The 22,886-nt window shown below is 44.1% G+C and overlaps 1 protein-coding gene across 1 annotated transcript in view; it reads left to right on the plus strand.

Moving 5' to 3' along the window:
- The window catches only part of Epha4 (EPH receptor A4), a 142,090-nt gene that overhangs the window by 94,817 nt on the left and 24,387 nt on the right, over positions 1-22,886 (plus strand). Inside the window, exons 6-8 of the mRNA XM_050161073.1 lie at positions 13,239-13,363; positions 14,826-14,985; positions 16,021-16,132. Of these exons, the coding sequence (XP_050017030.1) occupies positions 13,239-13,363; positions 14,826-14,985; positions 16,021-16,132 (397 nt within the window). The remainder of the gene's footprint in view (positions 1-13,238; positions 13,364-14,825; positions 14,986-16,020; positions 16,133-22,886) is intronic.

Consider the following 22,886-nt stretch of genomic DNA (forward strand, 5'->3'; position numbering starts at 1 on the left):
GTGCGGAATCAACACGGGATTAAGATTTGACATCTCGCCGGGCAATGGTGGTGCACCCTTGGCAGGCAGAGGCAGGCAGATCTCTGTGAGTTCGAGGTCAGTCTGGTTTACAAAGTGAGTTTCAGGACAGCCAGGACTACACAGAGAAACCCTGTCTGGAAAAACTAAAACTAAAATAAAATAAAAAAGATCTGACATCTGAGAATGTTCATCAAGAGAATGAACCTGGTGTTCATTCTGTTGTTCTCCTTGTCCCTCATTTCCACTTGTGACATTCCACTTTATTATCCAGAATCATCATTTTCTTCAGCCCCATGGTTCTGTAAGCCAAGTGACATTTGGGCTTGGGCAGCTTCCACATAGCAGAGAACACATCCATTTTGCAAGAAAAGACTCACCAGCGTTTTTGCTAAGACAGTAGGGTACGGTAATACTCTTTGTCCTATAATTTTGTGTGTTACTTTATTCTTTTCCAAATAGTGATGTCTGAATTTTGTATCTTCAGACAATGTACTTCAATTGCAATGAGAGACATGCTATTTTTTTTTAAAAAAAAAATAGAGTTTAGAAGTTTAGGTAAAGGGACTCAAATTATCAGTTTACAATAACCCTGACTTTTGTGAGTAACCTGTGTGATCTCTTAAAATGACCATTAGAAAGTCGGTTCCCCATTCCAGATATCCATATATATATATGATTGGGAATTGGATGGCCTCGAAGATGACTAATGGGACTCTGGACCTTTCTGCCTTTGGGTCACCTTTTTGAATGTGGACGACATCTTAAGTGATCCAAAGTGTGACCATTTGGCAGCCACGAGTGACTATGTTAATGGGATTGGTTTCAGTCCAGGTCTTTGCCGACAGGTGTTCACATCATAACTGACGCTAATTGACTTCCTAGTGTTTCCACTTGGAAGACAGCGGGCCATCTCTGAGACAGCTATGATGAAGGAGTGGCTCATGATACATTCAATCTCCCTTCCAAGTCAAGAGAATGAAAGCCCTGAGTAGGCACCCCCCAGTACCTTGTAAACATTGCATCTGTCTCTCATGGGCCCCATTAACCCAAGAGATAGGAAATAGGAATCTAATTTTCAAAATTTCCCTGGAACTCAGAATGGCTGATGTCTCTTGTCTTTGAGCTTCTCTTTTCGGTTTTCCTGTAACGTAGCGTACCATTTATGAAAACTGGTACTTTGTTTAGGGTTGATAACCAGATATTTTATTTTTTTAAATATTTATTTATTATGTATACAATATTCTGTGTGTATGCCTGCAGGCCAGAAGAAGGCACCAGACCCCATTACAGATGGTTGTGAGCCACCATGTGGTTGCTGGGAATTGAACTTAGGACCTCTGGAAGAGCAAGCAATGCTCTTAACCTCTGAGCCAACTTTCCAGCCCCCAGATATTTTATTTTTAACAATAGCTACAAGTGAGGCTTGTTGATAGAGAATATAAGGCTGTATTCATGGCTCTACAAAATGAAAACTGATATGAACACAAGAGCGTGAGACACCCCCCCCCCTTATCAGCAGATTTCGAAGCATGCTCTGGGAGCAGTGGTGTGTGCAGCGGCAGTCCCAGCACTGAGGAGCCATAAGCAGGAACATCAGGAATTCACAGTCATTTCTCTCAGAGCAAGTTTGGGGCAGCCTGGGCTACAGGAGGCCTTATCTCAAATAAAAAAAAAATAAATAGAATATCAAACCGATTCTCCAGTTACAAGTACTTAAATCCAGAATGAAACGCCATTAGCAGCTTTTGTTCGGGCATTGGCCTAAGGCTATTAATATTAGTAAGACTGTCCCTGGAGTTTCTACTGGCCGCCTTCTTCTTCTTCTTCTTCTTCTTCTTCTTCTTCTTCTTCTTCTTCTTCTTCTTCTTCTTCTTCTTCTTCTTCTTCTTTCTTCTTCTTCTTCCTTCTTCTCCTCTTCCTCCTCTTCCTCCTCTTCCTCCCCCCTCCTCCTCTTCCTCTTCCTCCTCCTCCTCCTCCTCCTCCTCCTCCTCCTCCTCCTCCTCTTTCTTCTTCAAAGATGATTCAAATATCCCTATAGCAAATAGCAAAACCACAACTCTTTCTGAATTAGTTATCACACTTTAAAAAAATGAGACAACATTCGCCGATCTATTTATTGAAACTGACAGGCTCACTTGGCAAATGTTCGATGCCTTACCTCTATGGAAAGGTTTACAGGGGTAAGAAATAGAGAGTAGCGCACAGGAATGAGTGAGCAGGACACTCTTGGTCAGTTCCTGGGAGCAGGCTTTCAAGTTTTCTGTATGTATAAATGTGGAAATTTGAGTGTGGGAAGCCGGAGACAGGAGTGAAGATTTACTGGGTACATCTATCATGTTGGCGTTTAGAGGTTCGGTGATTAAAACCTGTTTAATTGAGGACCAGTCGAGACACTCAGGATGTCAGAAAGCTAAATGTTGCGGCATTGTCAGGACGATTAGCAGCTGTCTGGGAAACAAAGAGAACCCGCAGCCCACAGCCTAGCTTTTCATTTTGCAGCCCTAGGAGGCACAGAGCTCGTTCTCCAGTGGGCTGACAGCTGAAGGAATAGCTTCTTGGTGTGTAGCAGCTGATTCTTCCCTCTCTTGGCTGCTCAGTACAAGAGCTTTTCCTTACGTATTCCAAATAAATATTGGAGGGCATCGTGGGTCACGGAGGACCTGGCTTTGACAAGAGGGGCTCTATCCAAATCATAAACAGAACAGTTGAAATACTCGGTAATTCTTTAATCTATGGAAGCTCAGCATCAACGTCGATCTCACTCAAAGCATCTAGATGAGGGGGAAATGATGCTGTTTGGCTGTGGCCAGATCTACTGCGTACTTATCTTAATACCTTTGTCTTGCTCAGGCCAAATCCTATAAAAGAGCCCCAAGGGCAAAGGCTTGTCTTCCTCTTGCCTCCAACTGGCATTCTGACTTAGTGAGAAGTCCACGCATGGAGTCCTGTGGTGTTTCTGTTGGCAAGTGTTGCCTGATATCCATCAGAATGCATCAAGAGATGGCTTAAGAAGCATACAGAAAGTAAAGACATCAGCAGACATGCTCAGTGCATGCATAAGGATCCTGGAGCAGAGCAAAGTGCAGGCGACCTCCTAAGTGTGTTTTTCCCTGTGAGCTGTCATGGGCAATCCTAGAGCCAGCCCCATGGTGGCACTTTTAAAATAGCGTCTTGTTAAAAGTGAAATGATGATGCCATTTCTTCATCACCAAGAGCAGGGATCCAGGTACAGTTTTGATTGCATCATGGTATTATAGTCACTGAAGCTCTAATCTGCAAAAATGTGCCTCTTTCTTGACGCATTTGAGTTTGCCAGACCCTGGGAAGTTTACTAAGGATTTTGGATGAGTCTTTCCATAGCTGATGGCAGTAATTCACTATTTCTACACTTTGAAAACCTTAATATTTGTTTTATGATCTCTTTGCCATGAAAACTATATACATAAATATAGAAAACCAGGCAGTACTCTAACATATACCCATTGAATTGTTTCAAAGCAAACACCTGTTTGACCATCACCTGGACCCAGCACGGAACAATAGAATATGGTAAATCTTTCAAAAGCTTCCCGTGTTCCTCTTACCCCTCTTAAAGCCAGATACTATTATTTTTATATTTTATTTGATTTTCTATTGTATTGTGATTTTATTTGTTTTATTTTTATCTCAGGTTTTTGTATTTGTTCACTATGAGGGGACTGAGCATCAGAAACTTTGGGATTTGAGTGTGAGCAGAGGCCATATCTGATGTTTTTCGGGGGTTTGGGCACCCTGCATAGGAAGTCCTGTATCTGATGCCCAGTGACGCTGGGAAGACTTGACTTCATGGTGGTTGGTGCTGTTACTATGGAAAGGAAAGTTAGCGAAAGCTAACTAAGTGTAAAATTTCTGTCCAGTAAATGGGCATGGTAGGACAGGCCTTTAACCACAGCATTCGGGAGACAGAAACTGGTGGATGTCCAAGTTTGAGGCCAGCCTGGTCTGCAGAGACAGTTCCAGGACAGCCAGAACTACCTTCAAGACCTGACCCCAGAAACCCACTTTTGACAGATTGGCCTCAGTAACAAAGTTTCCTGTCTCTCTCAAATGGTACCACCATTGGTGAGCAAATGTTCCCCATGAGTGGGTGGAGGACGTATTTTTTTTTCCCATTTATACCCTAATGGAAAGGAAATGCAAAGCTTTCTATAGCTTGGTGGGTGAGAATGCGGGTGTTGTTAGTGCATGGCTTTGAAATTCACCAGTTAAATACAGCGTTATCCTGAGGCAAGTTAAACTCTTCATCTCGTATTCTCCTCATCTATAAGATGGGATAATTAATAACAGTGCCTGTTTCATGAGGTTGGTATGATTTAATTCATACCCGACATTTAGAATAAACTGGGCCCATCACTGTTGCCTAATGTGGTTTCATTGTATGTGTCACTGCAGACGCGGTGTGGAGGATCCTCTGAGTTTAGTCAGGTGGCCTTGGATTTTAACCCGTTTTATAGCTTTGGTTAAAATCTTTCATTTCTCCTTGCTGGAGTTCCTGAATCTGAAACACAAGAGCCATATACTATAACTACTTCAAGGGGTAGTTAAGGGTAGAAAGAGAGTGTGTGTGTGTGTGTGTGTGTGTGTGTGTGTGTGTGTGGTGTGTGTAAGTGGCCTGCAGTGAAGGCAGACAGCGCCCTTTCACTTACATCTCTGCCCGGCTCTTACCCACATGGGCCCAACACTTTAGCTGTGTGCGCTGTTACTTGTGCAATGGAGACTAAATCACCTCTTTTCTAAAGAGAGAAGCTCATCTAAGGCCGCTGTGTTTCCCATTTCACACGAGTAGAAGCTCAGCCGAATCCCTTGGCCCAGTATTTTGTCATTTTGCTGAGCCCAGTGGAAGAAGCCGCATGGCTGTGATTTGGGCCCCTGCAGGGCCTCACAGCCTCTGGCCCTGCCTCACCTCAGGGTAGCATGCTCCGGGTCCTCACAAATGACTGGGAATCTGCCATCATCCATAGCCAGGAACTAGAAGAAACCTGGACACCATTCTGGCAGCTTCTGACCACAGATCAATCTTCTATTGGCCACAGTACACCACACTTCATTTGAGTTCATTGTTATGAAAATGCCTTTTTGGCTAAATGACCCCACTTCACTCCAGTGGGCACCTGCTCTAACCCTCAGTGTCCACAAGTGGGTTATTACAATAAAACATAATTCTTGCTGAAGTCACATTCAGTTGGTGGTGATGGGGGGAGAGCTGGCATGGGGCCTCCAGGATAGGCCGGGGTTGGCTTCAGCCCCCAGCTGGCAGATTACAGATGAGAGAGAAAGGAAAGTCACAAGGGAGATATTCATGAGTGAGTCTAGAAAATAAGTAATTACTTCAGCCAAATTCCATAGCCTCAGACTCGGTCATATGATCAGGCTTGGATACAAAGACATCTAGGAATGCGGTTTCGGCCGAGCAGCTCCATCTTTGAAACAGCTCTTTGGGGAAAGGGAACTCACATCTCTGGTCAGTAACTGAAGGGAGCGCATCTCTACCCTTACCACTGCGGCACACGAGCAATGTACGTGAAAGTTAAGAGCATCACGTCCCATGGCTTAGAGCTTTATCCGTGGCTCTCTGTAAAGAGTCGGTTGAAAATAATTTGCTGCCCAACTCTTGGGGCTAGGCGAGGAGACAACTTTATAAAATTTTGATTCCACAGTAAGCCAAAAATACTGACTGAACACTAGCCAAGTCTGACCACTTACATCGAAGCATTATAGTGTTCCAAAAATCAGATTCTCCCAGTCCTTGGAAGCCGTGGCTCAGTTGTGCCCTTAAGTCAACATTCGCATGCCGCACTTGCGCGCTGGAGTGTTTGTTGAAAATACGTGCTGCCCTAGAAAAATCACTGTCTGGAAAACATGCAGTCTTCCAATATTGCAAAGTTTAAAATTGATCCATATGGATCCATCCATATTTAAATCTAAATAAATGTCATTTCATTCAGACTCATCTGAAGATTTTGGCTGAAACTTTAGCTGTATGTTTTTTTTGACAAAATGAAAAACAAAAGCTGATACAGTTGTTTTTCTGTACCTTTTGCTTAGTTGTTGTTAATAATTTTTTTTTTTTAATTTCGGATGGCTGTTGTGGCCTTTGATTTGAGATAAGAACTCACACCATAACTCAATCTGGTCTGAAACTATTAAGCTCAAGATGGACTTGAACTCGGGGCAGTCTTCCTGCCTTGACCCCTCCCCACCCTTCCCCACTCCCCCATGCCTCCAGATTACAGATGAATACCACCAAGCCCAGCTGCTTAGTTTCAAAACTATAATGTGCTCACGTGGACCTTCCGAGCTTTGGGGAGCAGGGCAGGGCTCCAACACAGTGGGTCCTGAGGTGACTGAATTTTCTAATGGTTTTACTGGGGAGCAAAGCAGCAAAGGTAATCCAACTGACTGAATATAATGAACATCACACATGTGAGAAGCCTTTGGTATTATTAAACAGTATAAAAATACTAGTACTAAAAAACCGAGTCTATAGGAACTGCTTGGTGGTTAGTTCCTGAAGCCATAGATATTGCCAAGCCCATGGAGAGAAATGCTCTTCTCTCCTTGAATGTGGGAGAAGGCAATTAATATTAGCTCCAGAGTCCTTAGCATCTCCGAGATGCAAAACCCTTAATCACAAGGATATCATTAGTGCTCTGGAGCATTTAATTTTGATGCTTGACAGCATTTTAAAATGCACAAACCTTTGATAAGGAGCAAATCAGAGCCCTGGTGTGGAATTGAGAAAGAGAAGAATGAACAAAAACCACCTTAAGCTCTAAGTAATTAAAGTTAAATATACTCTTTGAATAAAGCAGGGATATTTATAAACTGTGCGTTTATCTTTCCTATCAGGAAAAGACCCTTTGGGTAAACATCGTCTATTTAAAGCTGGATTCTAGGGTGGGAGAAAGGTAGCCTTGCTGTGGCCAAGCTGCCTCCCTTCCAAACAATGGCCAGTGTAGCATCACATCCACCCATTCAGGCCTCCCGACTTTGAGGGGCTGTTATCACTCTTTGTTACCCGCATGCAGGAGACTTTTTATTGTGTCTGTTTGTTTCCTTCCCTATCCACCACCACCACTATCCTGCCCCAAAATCTAATTTGAATGAAAAGCAATTGGGTCATTTTAGCTGTTTTCTCTGCCCCTATAAATTCCCCCATATAGTTTTTCATTTGTAGCCCACGATGCTGACCGGACTCAAGAAAGCAATGGTACAGCCCAGGAGTGGAGCCCGTCTTTCCCTGTGTCTATTCTTCTCGTCTCCTTTTCTCTTCCCCATCCCATTGGGTGTCACAGGCACCAAACTGCAGCAGTAAAATGAGCTGTAGATGTTGAATGGCAAGTCATTGCGGAAGCGGATAAAAGAAAATTGAGGGTCACATGTGGGGAGCAAGGAGAACTGCTGGGCTTTGAACCAAAGAAAGTTAAATTTACCACCTTCTTAAAGGGAACCACCTCTGTGTGACATCAAGGCACCGCCTTTAAATTCCCCCTCCTGGTGAAATGTGCCACTGTTAGAGTCATGATGGAACCCTCTAACCTACGCAGTTTCTGCTTATCCAAAACACACACATGGAGATAAAACTGCACGTGCCCTCTGAATGCTTTGTGCTCTGCTCTCAAACCAGTTGCAGTTACAGGCACAGAGCAAATGGAGAGTCTAAAATTCTCCTTTTCTTGGGGATGTGTGGAACTCTGGATGCAGAATAACGTGTGTGTGTGTGTGTGTGTGTGTGTGTGTGTGTGTGTGTTTGTGTGTGTGTGTGTGTACGATCATCTTGGTTTTCTGTTAGGAAGTTCAATTCATTCAATTTCCAAACTTGGGTGAATTTTTCCCTTTTCTCTTCTTGAGGGTTTTGGTCTAATTTACAGCAATTTTACTTTTTCCCATCAGTGCGTGGAAAGATAGTCGGTTCCAGTTGTTCAATCTTGGCTCTTCTAGTCTGACTGCAGAGGGCTCTTGATCCCTCTTATGCTTCAGCAGCCTGGTAGGTGTGTGTGTGTGTGTGTGTGTGTATATATATATATATATATGTATCAACTAGTGATGACTCCCGCTCCAGCTGCCTGTCTGCAGTGGTCCATGTAGCCTTATTATAACAAAACGAATTGCTGGGGACCTTCTGGATTTTGGGAGGTGACCTGAGAATGTCATCTGTGTCCTGACAGTTAAGTCAAGAAAAGTATTTGTACACATCCCAGAGGTACAGATGAGAAACGCTGAACAAATTGTCAACACCTTTGTCAGCCTGAAGAGTGGTCCTCTCAAAATGTCGAGAGCAGGTGCAATGACGCCTGGCTTTTCTGGTAGCTTACATTTGAATGGCACTTTACAGCCCTTGTGTTTGAAAAGTCTTCAGAACCGTCATGCGGCCCTCCAACACAGAGGTCCCGTTTGTAATTAGAATTGTCATTTGCTTTGCCTCCAATTGTCAATGTCTTGGTTAAGCTAAATGACAAAACTGAAGTCACAGAAGGACATAAGAGGGAGGTCCAGACGGAGCGTTTGAAGGATGACTCGTGAGTAGCCCTTAATATTCAGGACCCGTTTCACTGTCCACAGATAAAGTGGATCAATTTTAACACTTAGTTCATGATTATCCATTCAAATGTATTGACCACCCATGGCATACGCTAGCCTTCCTGAATCCCGAGGACAGTGCAAAGCAAGACCCCACGCCTAAAGCAAGCGGTCCCAGCAGTTTCAGCTTGTGTCAGGAAGCATCAAACCAAGAACAGGCCAGGGACTTCCCCAAGATGGAAACCAACACATTTTAGAATAGACAATTTTGGTTTTGTTTGTTTTCTCAGGTATTTTTTCTTTTCAAATCAGTAAAGCCTTCTACTAAACCATATAGGTAAAAATGCTTAAGTGATGTGAATTGAATGATTTTCCTATCTTTTCCTTATTTTTCCTGCCTTGGAGGTCTTCCTCACACAACCCAGAGGCTAAGGGTTCTTGTTGCTTGCAGCAGGTCCACTCTTTGCTGTCTTAACCTCCTTCTCACACAAGGTCTTCTCTCTCTATGTCTCTCCCTTTTTTCCTTCCTTTTTTTCTTTTCTCTCTTTCTGAGAAAAGGTTTCATGCAGCCTAAGCTGGTTCCTGAATTTATTTAAGAAGTAGCAAAGTTTCACCTGAATTTCTGATTCTCCTGCATACCCCTCTCCCGTGCTAGGATTATAGGTGTGCTCCACCATACCCAAAGTAAGATGCCAGAAAAAACTTCAGAGCCCTCAGAAAGTTCTTCTCTCACAGAAGAACACTGTCTCCAAAGGTGATGGGAAGGAGATCCACCAACCAAACCAAACCTACGGGCAACTGCCAGCTCTACATGATCTTCTTATATTGACTAAAATTCCTATAATGATTAGATTCACCGTGTTTTGAGCTAAATGCCGTCTTGTTTTCAATTCTAGTTGGGGCCTTAATGTTATTTATCTAGTCACCTTGTTTTGTTGACAGGGCAACAGAGCCTTGGCGTGTTAGAACACAAGATCCACAACATTTCCGGAGGGGCCAGGCAGGCTGGCACACGCCTTTAATTCTAGCTCTCTCTGATTTTGAAGCCAACCTACAGATTGGGTTTCAGGACAGCCAGTGCTATACAGAGAAACTGTCTTGAAAAGCCAAAATAAAAAATAAATAAATAAAACACAAAGAAAGAAAAGAAAAAATGCATTTCTAGATGGACTGGGGATAGGCAATGTGGATAGATACCAGTGGTGGCATTTAAGGTGGTCCTAGGATAGGACCATTGGGTTTCTACAAAAGAAGGAATTGCTCTGTGTGTAAAGTTAGTTTTGTTGTTGTTGTTGTTTGTTTGTTTGCTTGCTTGCTTGTTTTTTCTCACTATCCTCTGAGTAATTCTGAGTATGCCAAGGTCAGGATCTCCAGTCAGTGACTGGGTAGCCTCAATGTTTTCTTAATGCTGGTGAATCTCACATCGTAATGAAGCTTGGGAAGACAATTAAGCCTAGTGAAGGCTGATAACATGGTTTCACTAACATTTCATATTTTTATGGTTATCTGTCATTAATTGGGAGTAATAATGTTTAGCTTGTTAATGGGAAGTTTTCTTCCGAGATAACAGTTTTAAGTAGATAGTGTGTGTATTTAAGAAGATCGCTTGTTCACGATACAGCTCAGAGGGGGTGGCCAGCAACCGGGTGGTACGAGAAGACCAACGCTTGGGAACCATGGGGCTAAGAGGAAGACTGGGGCATTCCATTGCCAAATACCTCATCTAGGGGAACGAGCTGCAGGCAGGCACACGTGGCAAGCTGATGGCTTCCAGATGTAGAGTTGGAGGCTGCGTTGGAAATAGGCTAGATAAAGGCAAGGGGCGAGCCCATGTGCGGCTTATGATGTGGAGGGCATCCAAGCTGCCTCTTGTCCAGAGTGGCAGTATGGCAAGGCTGGAGTTTTCTCAGGCCTCCTCCTTCCCAGGGGAAGGGCAAAGGAAGCTCTTCTGAGGAGATGGCGTGTAGGCCTGACCTAGGTGTCTTTCCCAGAGTCACAGATTGTCTTTGTCACAGTGCCCATTCCAGCACCCCTCTCGAGAACAGCTGGTCAAGAACGAATTCAGATGTGACAGTCCAATCACGGGGTACTTTTGTGAATTAGAGATGTTTAGCCTGTACTTATGTAGGATGACACCAGAGGCCTACATCAACTCCGAACTCCTCTGACCGCCCACATCCCGTCATTTTCATCATCTTCCCTCTCGTCCACTTTTATGACACCTCAGGCAAGATCCACTCTGACCATTTTTATTTCACGTCGGCACACATCTATTTTCCAAGTAGGTGTGCATTAAGAATATTCTATTAGCAAACAGGCTCGTACTGTGTTGTCGACTCCCTGCTCGAGAGTCCAAATGCCTGAGCTGAGCTCCGATTCCCTCTGAATGGCCCTAGGAAGGCTGCTGCTCAACATGACCTGAAATGGATTCATTTCCCCGTGGCGCGATGTCCTGACAACCTAGCCAGAGAGAAACCGCTTGCGTTCAGCGGTACTCTCTGTGGGCAGACAGGCAATTGTTGCCCAAGGAGTCTGTCGCATTTTCAGAATCTAACTCGAGACTGTTTCGGAGAGAAAGTTCATTTGATAATTTTCTGATTTGTTTCCCTCCTGCCTTTTCCTCTAATGGCTTTGCTTTTCGATTTCATTTCCTAGTCTCGAACATTGAACTTTATGGAGTGTACGCTAAAGTGCTCTGTTAGGCAATATATATTTTACCTGGAGTAAAACGGCATCTCACAGTCAGGCAGCCTTCTGAGCCTGGTTACCCCTCTACCTCTATATAGGATAAAAGTTCTATGCCGGTCAGTAAAGAAAAAAGCATGTGGTGTGTGTGTGTGTGTGTGTGTGTGTGTGTGTGTGTGAATACATCTAACAAGCACATTTCCGTTTCTCATTTTCCTCAGATGTTCTGCGGCTTCCATATGTCTGTTGCATGCGGCTTTGTTCAACCAGTTGGGTATTACTAACCTTGGCCTTGCCTTTGATGGAGACCATGTGTCTGAACTGTATCTTTCACTGGTGTTTATGCCTGAGTTCCCATCTGGGGTAGCGGAGAGAGAGAAATGGGGGGAGGAAGAGAGAGAGGAGCATTGGGAAGGATGTCAGAAGCTATGTTTCCATCGTTCAGCATCTCTGACAGAGATGTCAGGCTATTGGTATCTGTGTGTAGGAGACAACCCTTGCTAGATTGGCTCTGTCATGGAGACTTGCTTTTATGGCTGGCCTGTTCTCTTCACTCCGCCACCAGGATGCTCATCCAATGTGGTCAGCTGGTTCTGACGCTTTCCATATTCTGGTTCTGGTGCTAATTTGTTTTACTTACTATTTCCTGCATTGAGAATTGCCAGTCCAGTGGGTACTGGGGGTGGGTGGGCAAGTGGGAGAGGATAACACGTTTGTTGGAACCCTATTTTCACATATTCCCACAGTTTGGGGAGTAAGTGACTATGCTTTCAATTTAACAATCCCCCCCTAATCTCTGGTCCTTCAGGCCAGCTTTGTGAGATAAGATGAAGGCTTTCATGAAAGTTTCATCTTCTCTCTGGGGATTGGCTGTTGGCACTGGTCCACGTCTGTCACAGCAGAGCTGCTAACAGCTGGCTGGAGATGGCAGAACCGCAGAGGAGAGATGCAAGCACTGGGCAGCCTGATTTCATAAATCTCAAGTATGCACACACATCCCCCCGCTGCCCCCCGCTTCAAGAACATAACCAAAAAGACTGCTTTCATGTCTTTCTCAGTGGAAAGGAAGGGTTGCCACTCAGCAGGCACAGGAACAATTTCAACTCTTATAGAATGGTTGCATAATGTCATTTATGTCCAGAGAGGCCATCGTGGTTTTATTTGTGTTCTTCATTATTTCCGTGGCCGTGTTCAAACGGAAAAGTCTTGCTGTAATTAAGCAGTACCTTTATTTATATTGGAAAGTGGATAAATCCTTTGCCTTCCAGCATTCCCCACCTTAACTGTGGAAGGATGCAGAGTCTCCCCTGCTTGTCAGTAAGATGCATCAGTACTTGGGTAGACCTTGAAGGCAAGTTGGTCCTGAGGCAACTATTGCTTGAAACAAACAAACAAACACCTCAGGCAGCATGCCTTGTACCCGTAGCCCAATAGAAAGAGTGTTTTTAGGTACCAGGGAAATGACCCTGTGGACTTTTAGAGTCAACAACCCTTTGCTTCACTGGTGTGTGCGCGCGCGTGCATGCGTGCATGCACATGTGCGTGCAGAGGCCACTGGACGTAGAGTATGAAAGAATACCCAGTGTCCTCCTCTAGCATTTATTCTCCTTCACCTCCCCAGTTCCAAGGTCACAGATTAGTGCCAACCACAGCTAGCTTTTTTATGAGAGCTGGGGATTCAAACTCGGGTCCTGATGATTGCTGAGCAAGCACTCCACCCATTGAGCCCCATCCTAGGTCCTTCTCATAGATGGTCTTTTAAATAAAAGTCATATGCAAAGCGAAGCCTGGAGAAGATAGTAATGGAAAATGCTGAGCTGGTCTGGAGAAAGGCAGCGTGGCCAGGAGGAAGATGATGCCACTGAACTTGCTGAAGTAAATGAAACTGTTGAGTGATGGTTCTTAAAATGCGGTTCTTTCTAAAGGAAGATCCTTTCTTTTTTTTTTTTTTTTTCTCTCTCTCTCCCTGCTAGCACCATCATCCATTGCTTTGGTCCAGGCTAAAGAAGTCACAAGATACAGTGTGGCTCTGGCTTGGTTGGAACCAGATCGGCCAAATGGAGTGATCTTAGAATATGAAGTCAAGTATTATGAAAAGGTATGTCTTCCCTTCTTTCCTTCCCTCACTTCCTTCTTCCAACTCTTTTCTTTCCTTCTTTCCATTCCTTCCCGCCCTTCCTCAAATACTAAACATTTCTACATCATGAGACAGCAATCAATACCAAAATCAAATGCATCTTGACTCACAACAAAATCTGATTATGAAATGTAATATTTAGCTTGTTACCTTGGAAAACACACATTATATTCTAATATAATTACATTTTCTTTCTAATAAAAGAAACCGAGACCTAATCTATATACCTTCTATTATTGAGAATGACTCATAGCTGCTAAGATAATATGTTTAAGCAGATCACTGCTGTTCAAAATGAAGGTGTGGGTTTTGATGACTTTTAATAGAAAACTGGGTGAGGAAAATTATGTTCTTCAGCCCCTTATAGAAAGACATTAATTTTGCAAGTAAATTGTCTCTGAAAGGACAGAGTTCTAAAGAGATATTTGCATCCAAGCTTGTTCTGAAAATGAACAATCTTTTTGTTTTTGTTTTGTAAGTTTTATTTGTTATATATAGTTATATATATATAAGTTTTATTTGTTATATATATATATATATATATATATATATATATGTGTGTGTGTGTGTATTCTCTCTGCATGTATGCCTGCAGGCCAGAAGAGGGCGCCAGATCTCATCAGAGATGGTTGTAAGCTACCATGTGGCTGCTGGGAATTGAACTCAGGACCTCTGGAAGAGCAGCCAGTGCTTTTACTACTGAGCCATCTCTCTAGTCCCTTGTTTTTATTTTTCAAGACAAGGTTTTTTTCTGTGCAGCTCTGACTGTCCTGGAACCCACTTTATAGACCAGGCTGGCCTTGAACTCAGAGATCCACCTGCCTCTGCCTCCCAAGTGCTGGGATTAAAGACATTGCTTATTGACTTCCTTAGAAGCAGAAAGACGGCTGGATTGTTTAATTAATATAAGATTACAATATTTTTGCCATTTTCAGACACAAAGGAAACTTGTTAAGGGAGGCACCATATCAAGTAGAAGGAATAGAAGTGGGTATACTGGTTTCTGATGTACAGTTAAGTCCTGGTCCACACTGAGGAGGACTCAGGGACATGGACAAGGGATGAGACTCTGAAATGAAGATCAGGATGCTGATTTCAGGTTTTTAATAATCTTACGGTATAGGAAAAACATCAACCATCATTTGATATTCTTTACAAAATCAGATTGTTTCATCCTCAACATCCCCAAGAATTAGAAATAAAAATAATGACCAACGTCATCAGTGACCCAGAACTCAGTCCTTTTCTTGAGCCTGTAAGAAATGACACCAGAACTTCAACACTGCAAGCATTACAGAGCATTTCAGAGAGCATGGGGCTTGGAGAAGGTACCCGGTGTTGGGTCACTGGCTTCTGCCTCCTACCTAGAGTCAGAGGACACATCTTGCCACCTCACCAACTTTGCTTTCCTGCAATGTTGTAGGATCAGAATGAACGAAGCTATCGCATAGTTCGGACGGCTGCCAGGAACACGGATATCAAAGGCCTGAACCCTCTGACTTCCTATGTGTTCCATGTGCGAGCCAGGACTGCTGCTGGCTATGGAGACTTCAGTGAGCCTTTGGAGGTCACTACCAATACAGGTAAAGAGACCACCCAGACGCCACCAGTCCCCAGATGCTTTTACTTATAGGTTGAGCCCTACTCTGCCGAAATCCAAAAAGCTGTGTATAATTTTTGGCTAGGTATGCATTTGGCTACTTTGGACATTTGCATAAAACAAGATAACCAGTGTCTACTTATTAGAAACTCTCATGCTGCTTAGAGAACATTTTTCGCAATAGAGTCTTATCTGTCTTCCCATGAATGAAAAATTATGTCAGTGTTAGTCTTTTTGAACCTCCTATTCAACCATGAATAATGGGTATACTAACCTGACTAATTGAGGGTTCTGTAGCCACCCCACATTAAGAAGAGTTTTCTTCCTGAGAAGATTAAAGAACGAACCAAAATTACCCATTTTTACCCCTACTTATTTCTAGGAATCTGTTTAAATCGTGTCATTAGGGTGCATGCGTGTTTTTACGTCCTTTGTACACCATTAAGTCTTGCTCCCTGGAGAGCTTGGAATGGCTAACTGAACAAAAGTTTTCTAGATGGGAGATGCCTCCTCCTTAATTACCGAACCCAAGCTGAGCCTACTTGATAAGAAGAGGGTGGGAGTGAATTTTCAGCATCTGTTACAGATGCTGAAGTTATTAAACGAGGATGAAGAAGACAGATGAGAAAGTTGAGATGACTCTAAAGGACACATATCCTTGATGTTATGCAGGAAAGCTTTAAGGAGGAGGCTTTGAGCCCACCTTTAATAGGTTGGCTTTTTAATAGCTGTGTACGGAAGTATTCAGGATCATTTGTCCCTTCTGAACTTTCCAAATGTCTTCACCAAGGAATGTATTTTTGTTTTTCATTATGTAAGACTTTTGACACAGAGGATATGAAGGCATCAAAGCACGTATTTTTAGGTTCATCACAGAACGGTTTAAAAGAATGTGCGTGTGGTGTGTTTGCTTTAGAAGATGCTGTTGCATAGACAGCTTCAGACAGTTGAATGTGCTAACAAGTTCCATCTCTTAGGACCCCCCCCCAATGTGACCTTCATGTAATTGTCATTCCAGTGCCTTCCCGGATCATTGGAGATGGTGCCAACTCCACTGTCCTGCTGGTCTCCGTCTCTGGCAGCGTGGTGCTTGTGGTCATTCTCATCGCAGCTTTTGTCATCAGTCGTAGGTAAGCACAGGAGCACAGCCCCCCGCCCCGCTCAGTTTTCTGCAAGAGACTTTTGCCTTCCCCACACAAAGCCACAGGCTTCTGCATGCCAGGGGTTCTCTTCACTCTGGTCGTCCCACATTCCTCCAGGATTTTATGGCAGGAATTGGGTGGCAGCCTTCTTTCCGTTGAGAGTCCTGGAAAATTTCAGCCGGCTGCAGGAAGCGAGTGGGAGATGTCTAGATCCATTAAACTATGAGTTGTTACATTTATCCCTCTGGTAAGCCTGGACTCTGCTTCCAAATGTTGAGCGTAGCCATCTGACAGCTGGATTTGTTTTCTTGTATGAGATAGCAGTGGTTATCGTCTGCCTCTAAGGGATGGTGGCAAGAAACTTTGATAGACACCGTAGGTGCCAAACAACACAGTAGGAGCTTCAGCATGCTATTGGTTAACAAGAATGGTAAGGAATAAGAGTACTGTGCTACCTCATCCCTCGCAAAATGCCATCAGCATCTTCAACTTCTGGTTGGGCAGAGTGTTTATGCCTTTGTGCATTTAAGGAATACCTTGATGCTTGAAAGGGAGAGAGAGCCTGTGATGGCTTGGTTGTGTGGTCTTTGGAACAATCTTACTTCTCTCACTTCTGTCCAGTTGTTCACACTGATCAGTTGCGTCACGGGGTACAGCTGCTCATCATCAACCATGCCCCACATTTGAACTTTCCCCACCACATCCCCAGTTCTCAAGGTGGGGCTTTTGTTTTAAAGTATGACCTTCAATATGAAGCTCTTCATGTGAACGAAGATGAAAGGGACATAAAGAGACAGGGCTTGTCTAGTGTCATCTTGTTGCTAGGACTGTAGTTAGAGCTCCGGTTGGTCCCCCAGCTGCCATGCTTGGCTCTCACTCAGACCACTGGCGGTCCTGTTGTCCCACCCACCTATTGATGATCTCACCAATGTCAAACCAGTGTCTTTGACTGAGGCCATCACATTTGCAAGCCCCAACGCTTCTGATGCACACTGATGAACAAATGCGAGGGTTCGCCCAAGTGACCACTAGTCACACACGTTTCCTAATGCCGTGACCATACCCTTGCCTTCCAGAGTGCCCCATATAAAGAGATCCATTTGTTCACTCAATAATAACACCCTATGGAATAACGTATGGTGTCTCTGTGTTTGTCGTTGGCGCCATTCCTTTTGACAAAGTCTTTAAGTCGGTGTCTTTGTCTAGAGTGGTGAGCTAAGTCTCCAAGAAGTAAACATTTGAAAAGCAATGAATACTTTCCCTTATTTGCTGCTCTGAGAGTCTGCTTGTGCACATGTGTCATATATGATACATTCTATGATGCCTAGGAGGTGATGCATTATTCCCAACTCCTCCAATCGCGTGGGAAAACAACAGAGATTACGAGAACATTTGTTTGAATTAGATGCATATTTCAGTGTTTCCACTAAAAACACAGGGAGTACAGAAATGGGGGGAAATGAATGAACAGCATAAAAGGCCTGTCTGCCTCGGGAACAGTAGCTAGAGGTCTGGCCACTGAGTGATGCTTAGCTGCGCATGCGCATTCCCAACACTTGACATGTGCACCGACTGGAGTCATTCTGCAGTTAGGGTCTAGCTAGCTTTTCTGCACAGTTCCTTCCTTCCTTCCTTCCTTCCTTCCTTCCTTCCTTCCTTCCTTCCTTCCTTCCTTCCTTCCTTCTTTCCCTCCCTCCCTCCCTCCCTTCCCCTTCATATCTTTTTGTTTTAAGTGTCCCCAAACACAGCAGTCACACTAAACAATTAGAGATAAGTCACTCCCCTTAGATGTTCCACTTCTAAGATCAGCTTTGATGAGAAGAAAGAACACCCACGGCACTCTAATGTAGGGAGACAGGATTATTAAAAGTGGGGGCTATGGGATACAGCAGCCTCAAGTCTGAGAACTTAATTCCCTTTGTGATTTTATTGATCACTGTCTTACATAAGAGAAATGTGGCAATGGGATGCATGGGATTTCCAATTATGAGGCCACACACTCCCCTTAGAGAATTGAGTCTGTTGGGTCACCCAGTGATGATTTCTGCCCCTCTTCCCCCATTAAAAAAAATGTCATTTCCCAAGGCTGATAAACACTGCTTGGTGATTGGTCCTCAATGGATCACTTTTTAGAAAATGAAATGTCAGCCCCTTGCCCTCATATTGATTCTTCCTTAGTGCTGGCCGTAAAGCTGTCAGGGGAATCGCTGCCTGGAGCCAGGTAGTTGACAGGCCCACGGTGGAGAATGCTCGCTCAGCTGATTCTCCTCCCCACGCAGGCCGTCTGCTCTGTTATCTGGGACAGCTACATGTGTTAAACTACGACAACAACAGGTGAACAGAGAGGAGACAGGGACCGCAGACCAAAGAGTCAGGCCCAGGGTTTTAGCTAGAGTACAAATGACAGGTAGAAAGTCACACCCCAAAGTAGTCCCGGCCAGCAGTGTGAGAAAGCCCCAGACTGAGCATCTGAGCCCATCCAGGTCCTTTGCCTGTCACTCACTGCCACTTGCTTCTGAAAGCCACAGAACGTTGATGTCAGAAAGGATCATTCTAGAAACCGGGCATGACGTCATCCGGCACTGGGGAAGCTGAGGCAAGAGGTATGAGCTAGCCTGTGTCCATAGTGAAGTACAGGTGTGAGCTAGCCTGTGTCCATTGTGAAGTACAGGTGTGAGCTAGCCTGTGTCCATTGTGAAGTAGAGGAGTGGACTAGCCTGCGTCCATAGTGAAGTACAGGTGTGGACTAGCCTGTGTCCATAGTGAAGTACAGGTGTGGACTAGCCTGCGTCCATTGTGAAGTACAGGTGTGAGCTAGCCTGCGTCCATTGTGAAGTACAGGTGTGAGCTAGCCTGCGTCTATTGTGAAGTAGAGCCCCTGTGAGCTGAGCTGAATCACACAGGTGCTGTGTTGTTGGTGTGTGAGTGTGAGGTCTCTAAAGATGTAGACAGAAAAGGACTCATGGAGGGAGACAAAGACCTCTCCGAGAGCTTCTGAGGTCACCAAAAGAAAACCTGTTTCTTGCTAATTTGTTATTTAAGGAGAAACTGCCTAGGGCCGACAGTCATGTCTCTAGATTTTAAAGTAGTGGCTGTGTTTATTTATTTTATTGTACCCACTTAATTTGTGCTGAGAAGTCTGAACGAGGTAAGCAGGATCAGCTCCAGCTTCTATCAAAATGGTGTTTTCTTCCTTCCTTCCTTCTTCCCTTCCGCCATCCTTCCTTCCCTCCTTCCTTTTCCCCTTCCTCCCTCCTGCCTTTCTTCCTTCCTCCTGTCTTTCTCTCTTTGCCAACTTGAATGTGTAAGCATTTAGGAATTTCTGTCAATGAGTGAAATTACTGCATTTATAGATTTTATTTAAGTATTCAACATGTGGTCAACATTAAACGCTGTCCAGCCGTGCAAAGGATATTGACTGAGATATATTTTTACAACCCACATAATGTCAAGTAAATAAATTATTTTTTATTTTAATTTTATTTATTTATCTTTGAGGCAGGATTTCTCTGTAGCTTTGGAGCCTGTCCTGGCACTAGCTCTTGTAGACCAGGCTGGCCTCAAACTCACAGCGATCCACCTGCCTCTGCCTGCCAAGTGCTAGGATTAAAGGCGTGCTCCACCACTGCCAGGAAAATAAATGAATTGACTTTTAATTTTTTTCCCATTTTTATTTGTATGTTTATGTGTGTGAAGGTCAGAAGACAAGTTGCAAAAGTCTGTTGTCTTCTCCCATGTCGGTTCTGGGGATCGAACTCAGGTGATTGGGCTTGGTAGCAGATGCCTTTACCCAGTACCCTGGCTGGACAGCCTCTACCTTACACTTTATGGCATTGGAGATCTGTGCTTGGGTTGTCTTTCGGGAGAGTATCGGTTTTCCGGAGCACCTGACCATCTTGCTTTGCTATGAATGAGACATCAGAAATTGTCCTGAGAGCTTAATCCCAAGCTATACATGTGCATTTTCTGAAGAGCAAAGCACCATTTCCCAATTTACATGTTTGTGTTTTTATCGGTCCCTAGTTTAACCACTTTCTTTACTGCATTTTAAGCTTCTCTTTCAAAGGACTGTTGATAGTTGTATCATCAAATGCAATTTGAAACCCAGGACCTCCCAGAGTAATGATGGGCTCTCTACTAAATTTCTCTGACAACCCCTTCCCCTGTGATAACAACGATTTTCTCAGTTCACCTTCGAAATCACCCACACTGAATGAATTCAGATTGTTTTAGACTACTCTTTTTCTCTGACAATTATTTATTTCTTTAGCATGTGTGTGTGTGTGTGTGTGTGTGTGTGTGTGTGTGCAATGTATGCCACAGCACTTATGAGCAGGTCAAAGGATAACTTGCAGGAATTGATCTTATTCACCTACCACAAAAGTATCAGAAATCAAACTCAGATCCCCAGGCTTGGTAGCAAGTGCCCTTACCCACTGAGTCATTGTGCTGGCCCTCAATAATATTTGGAAACATATGCGGGAAAATATGTGTTGGAATAATATGTGGGAAACAATATTAAGAGAGTGACTAAAATACGCAACAAGTCCTTGGGTTCAAAGACTCTTTGGTTAAGACACAGCATGACTTGATGACCAAATGATTGTTCTTCTCAGGATGTCCTAACATTGACGGCCACTGCTACTGGGTTTCCATTCCTGTAAGCATTATAAAATGGCCCTTTAACCAGATTACAAAGAACCAAATCGATTTTCAAGAAAACCATTTAGCATCTGCCGAAAGATGTTTGGTATGTTTATTAGGTTCTGTAAATCAACCTGTGATCTTTAAATAATTGACATTGAATGCTCAAACCAAGTTCAGAGTGAGTTTGTCTTCTACCCAAGGTTAACATGGTCCACTTTGAGAGCTCTGCCTGTGTCTGCCTTTTCTTGAGCCCGCAAGTGCTTCTCTGGAATGCTATGCTCCCAGAGAGATGAATACACTTCAGTGTTTGCCCAGCTAGGCTGCCATGACGTCATGTATAGGCCCACAATTCGCAGGCAAATAATCCCGCGAGGAACATTTCTAATAAGCAACGTGCAAGCAATCCCACGAGTTCAATTCCAGCTCTATCAAAATGCCGCTGGGGAGGAGCCATCAGGCATCTGTTGATGTGGAAACAGTGGCAGCCTGAGGACGGGGAAGAAGGACGCTGGCTAGGAATCTCTGGCAAGGGTCTCTATAGGAGCCATGCTCCTCATTGCTGCTTCGTCTCTAATCTGCACTTGAGTGAATAAATTACCTACCTTTTACTAATTAACTTTGGAACAGGGAGCCACATCCATCAAACCTGTCCACTTGACGGGGAAAGTTAGTATTTTGATAAAAGCGAGGTTTATGGGAGGCCCCTGCCACACTCCTGTCCTCTTATTTATTTTATTGAGTGCCCAGGGTACATCGGCGGGGCGGTTTCCTGCTGTTCCCTCTGGGGCTGGTTAATGCCCTTATTAGTCAGTCCCCGGGACTGCAGGGAGGATTGCATTCACTCAAAAGCTTCACCTGCAGTGTGGGGCCCTTTGCCAGGACGCCTTCCGTGGCAAGGTTCCATGTTTCCTTCTGGACCATTCTAAGAAACCACTCTACTACTTCCCCCTTGCTAATCGCCTTGTCCACATCTTTGTAATTAGAAAAAAAGTCTCTCACAAAGCCTTGCTTCTGCCATTCAGGTGATCTGTCTGGGATGTCAGTTTAGACTTAGCCCCTCAGGAGGGCTCACCCAAAGTAAGCTTCAATGGTCTTTCTTTCCTGGGATAATAATGAGCCACATTGTCCTACTCTGAGCCCAGGGGAAAGGGTCAGAGGTGACTGAGGTGGGACAGAACTTAGGAATTTTTGTTTTCAAGGTATTATTAGAGCGTTAATAGGCTGCAATTAGCCTTTGAACAGTAATCCTCGTGTTTCTTTCTCAATATCCCCTGTACCTTTGTAGAGCCCTCTACTCCAAATGACACACCACGTTAGAAAGATCTTTCAATGCGCACCTTCGCGCTCATTTAATGGCAAGCCTGAGGAAGGAATGGGAGGGCCCGCCTTATCACTAATGACCTCTGCCATTTTGTATTTCCTCTGGCTTTGTCCACTTTTAATGAATGTGCTTGATGTGAGAACAGTCATGCTTCATGGTTCTTTGAGGCCACTGGTCTCTGTCGTAGGTATCCATTGTTTTGTTTTGTTTTTTAAGCCAACTCTTTAATTTCAACTGGATGCCTGAGCTTGAGGGTATGACTCAAGGGCAGAATGTGTTTCTAGCATTCGCTAGATTCTGTGTTGGGCCTCCAGAAGGTAAATAAAGGAGGGCCCCGGACTAAAGCTTTCTTCTGTGTATTTTTCCCTCTTAATGTCACTATTGGAGTTCTAAAATGGTCTAAAAGCTGGTCCTATGCTTTCAGATAAGGCCTTTAGAGCTCTGATAAGATAGCCTTTCCCCGGGGACTTAGTCCTTGTAATTTCTTGACTCAAAATACTGTTTTTGTAGTCTCTGCCCTAAAGCCCTTCTACCAGCCTTAAAAGAGAGACAAGGGACAGGGGAGGGGGCAGGGTAGAAGGTGCTCCATGTTCCACAGAAAGTTCTTCCTGTTCACCTTGTTGAATCTATTTGTTAAGCTTTTTGATGAAGCCTTCACTTTCTAAGAGCAGCAGGATGTGGTTTGTGGATTTACGGATACAGTACGCACCATTAGGGCTGGAGAGAGAGCTCCGCTCCGTCCGTCCGTCCGTCCGTCCGTCGGTCAGCGCTTAC

This window comes from Alexandromys fortis, unplaced genomic scaffold (assembly GCF_014885135.2).
Source record: "Alexandromys fortis isolate MF-2015 unplaced genomic scaffold, M_Fortis_MF-2015_v1.1 scaffold_98, whole genome shotgun sequence".
NCBI classification, from domain to species: Eukaryota; Metazoa; Chordata; class Mammalia; order Rodentia; family Cricetidae; genus Alexandromys; species Alexandromys fortis.